Source organism: Sceloporus undulatus, chromosome 2 (genome assembly GCF_019175285.1).
Source record: "Sceloporus undulatus isolate JIND9_A2432 ecotype Alabama chromosome 2, SceUnd_v1.1, whole genome shotgun sequence".
Lineage (NCBI taxonomy): Eukaryota > Metazoa > Chordata > Lepidosauria > Squamata > Phrynosomatidae > Sceloporus > Sceloporus undulatus.
Window position 1 is genome coordinate 230,882,166 of NC_056523.1, and position 3,196 is coordinate 230,885,361.

Below are 3,196 nucleotides of genomic sequence, written 5' to 3' on the forward strand. Positions count from 1 at the left end.
AAATGAATACCCAGCGTGTTGGGGGCAATTGGCTTACAGAATGTAAAACTGCTTAGAGGGTGCTGAGTTCTCTGATAAGTGGTATAGAGATGTAAATGTTATTGCTATTGCTACTCCGATAGTTATAAGGAGGAAAGACAGATTAAAATATTTTATTTAACTAAGTACATTTTTAACGTTCATACTTTTGGCTTGTGTCAAACAGGATCGCCGCGGAGAAGAACACGGCTCGTCCGTCCTGCTGCAAAAAAGCAGCCTCCAAACAAAGAATCTAAGAATTGAAACTTTGGGGAAAATATGGAAACAACAGCAAAAAGTCACAGGGAAAGGTTTTGTTCCACCAAGGAAAACATTTATTGAATCATATGGTTTCATTAACAATTGGGCATATCATCCACTACTCCATACAATCACATGGGACTACATACGATAGAAACCACTTCCTGAAAGTATGCCTAATGAGCAGGGATTAACTCTGAATGTATCAATTGTTTTTATTACTCAGAACAATATAAATTAAGTTATAATCCCATCTGGAAGTAAATACATTTTTAAAGTGACACCATGTAAACTATGTAAGCCTAGCACTTTTAGATCATCAGAATCCTTTCAAGACTATCTTTTTAGGACATATTTATGGGTCATTATGATGCAGACAGCATTATCTATAATATTCGGAATGAGTATTAAAGCACAGGATCTTTGTTTTCATCACTGCATAAAACTATTTTGCCAGTGAACCTGCTAAATTATCCTGCTTTTATTCTTCAAAAATTACTCAAATGCCAATGTTAGGGCTGTTTTTAGATTGGTTACAGGATACCTTAGGTTCGAAATTAAAACACACACACTAGAAACATTGGCCCACATCTGGCAGATGGAAGTACCCTTTCCACAGAAAAGGAGTGCCCTTTAGTCATGATAAGTGCTTGTGTTTATCTGTTAAAGGATAAAGGATGGCAGGAGATTGCTTGAACTTAATCTTTGCATAAATTCAGTAGTATATGTGTAAGGATGCTGAATGTGGGCTCTTTCTTCATGTTTTTGGATGTAAGTCAATCAGCCCAGAAGATTCATGTGAATACAGAAAGCATTTATAGACGGTGATGGATAGACCATACCACTTGGCTTAGAAGATGCTTCATGTTGTATTGCTACATGTACCATTCATCAGCTGGGAAGAGCATTGCGCATTTAGGATCATTGTTTTTCTTTAAGTGTAGAAAAATGCTAGCTGGATCCTGACCCTGCATGTATTTTTTTAAATTGTTTTGGCTGAGACAAACTGACTGAATGTTTCCCTTCCCAACTGAAGCAAGGTTCATGTAATTTCTGTACCTGTTAACTACAAAACCAGAAAATAGTAATTTGTTCTTTTAGCCTATATCTCATTTGTCGTTGCAGCTTTGGCAGACACATTGAATCAATGGAAGCTTGCTAAGTCAACACGTTATGTACGTTTTATTGATTCATTGAGTCTACTCTGGTTTAAGGGTTTAGGCCATAGATCTCCATAGAAATTGACTTTTAAAAGTGCTTATGGTTTACACCGCTGTCCCTGCCTGAAATTATAAATCAGCTAGACTGACCTACAAACAGACGATCTGAAGAAGCTGAATTCAAAAGGGATAAGTGCTGCTCACTTTAGTGGAACTAAATCAGATGAACTCAAACAATTTTGGCTTGACCAATTTTTGGATTTGATTCTCTGGGCAAAGCTCTCTGATTTATGAAATATGTATTGAAATCAACTGAAGTTCTGTAACTACAAATATATGCAACCCCACTTGATCTAATGGGTCTTCATAAATGAACAAGTACATTAAATAATCTGATCGATCTAAACATTGAAAATTTATCTCCAATATTTCATTTCTGTACAAAAGACAATCAGAATGATTATGAAATGTTACTTTCCTCATGGGCCAATGAAATGAATGCAAAATTATTCCTATTGAAAAGAATTTGGAATTGGTCTGGAATATTTTGTATCAGAAATGCTTTGCTATTTTCCATTATTAATGTGGGTATGTTTGTAAATTGTCATTTTTATAACTTGTTTATTTGCTTCTGCCATATTTCTCTGACAACTATACAAGAATCTTTGTGACGGGAATAGCATACTTTTGTCAAGGAGCCTTAATTCTACAGTGTTTTGTCAAAATGAATTCAGGATGTGCCTTTATATTTCTATTTTGAAACAAATATTCATTAAAAATTGGCTAAATAATGTTGCTGTTGTTTACTTATAATATCCAGTTGATAATGTACAAATCTCCAGACTAATATTTAATTGAAAAACAAACCGTGGCTGACATCCTAAGTTTCCCTTATTTGTGCTTATGTCCTTTTTGGGTACTGCAAGGGTTAGCATTTCCTTCCTCCCTCCTTCCCCAGTCCACTTCCCAACAAAATATCCTCTGAAGCCCTCCTGCATAGCATTTCTGTGCTTTCTAGAGGGCAGGCAGTATCACACAGGAGCATCTGGCTATGTCCATATAGAATCATAGAAGCATAGAGTTAGAAGATACCTCAGGGGCCATCCAGTCCAATCCCCTGACGTACAGGAAGACACAATCAAATCACTCCCAATAGATGATCATTCAGCCTCCAAAGAAGGAGTCTCCACTACATTCCAAGGAAACATCTTCCCCTCTCAAACTGCTCTTACCATCAGAAAGAACATCCTTATTTTGAGGTGGAATCACTTTTCCTGTAGTTTGAATCCATTGCTCATGGCATACCCCATGTGTACGGGCGAACGCCAAGATGGTGCCTAGGCGGCAGAAGTAGGGCTCTGAGCATGTGCACACTCCACCCTAGTTCAGCCCTAGTTCGCCTGCAGGCCGGCACAAAGTGCCAGTCTGTACAGGATCTCAAACATCATTTTTTATTGTCACTTAATGTACTGTCCATAAAAGCATTGTAAAGTCAAGGTCTAGAGAGAAAGAAAGAAAGAAAGAAAGAAAGAAAGATTACTATGCACGCATCTAGACCATATTGTGTGTCACTTCCAAGTTGTAATTTTGGTGAATGCTACCAAAATTCACCCTAAATGCAAAATATCCATGTTATGTCAAAAACAGGTTTGTGAGCTTGGCTGTAAATAGCCATGATTTTGCATAGGATTTACACATGACATGTTAACATTCAGACATGTTAACAAGTGATTTATTTCACATAGCACTTCTGGTAA

General features: G+C 37.0%; 1 protein-coding gene across 7 annotated transcripts in view; it reads left to right on the top strand.

The window, feature by feature from the left end:
• POSTN (periostin) overlaps positions 1 to 2,230 on the top strand; it is a 114,261-nt gene extending 112,031 nt beyond the window's left edge. For all 7 annotated transcript variants that reach the window (XM_042452028.1, XM_042452029.1, XM_042452031.1 and 4 more), the window contains one exon: positions 206 to 2,230. In XM_042452028.1, coding sequence (XP_042307962.1) covers positions 206 to 282 — 77 coding nt within the window. In that variant the 3' untranslated portion in view covers positions 283 to 2,230. The remainder of the gene's footprint in view (positions 1 to 205) is intronic.
• The last annotated feature ends 966 nt before the right edge of the window (positions 2,231 to 3,196 follow it).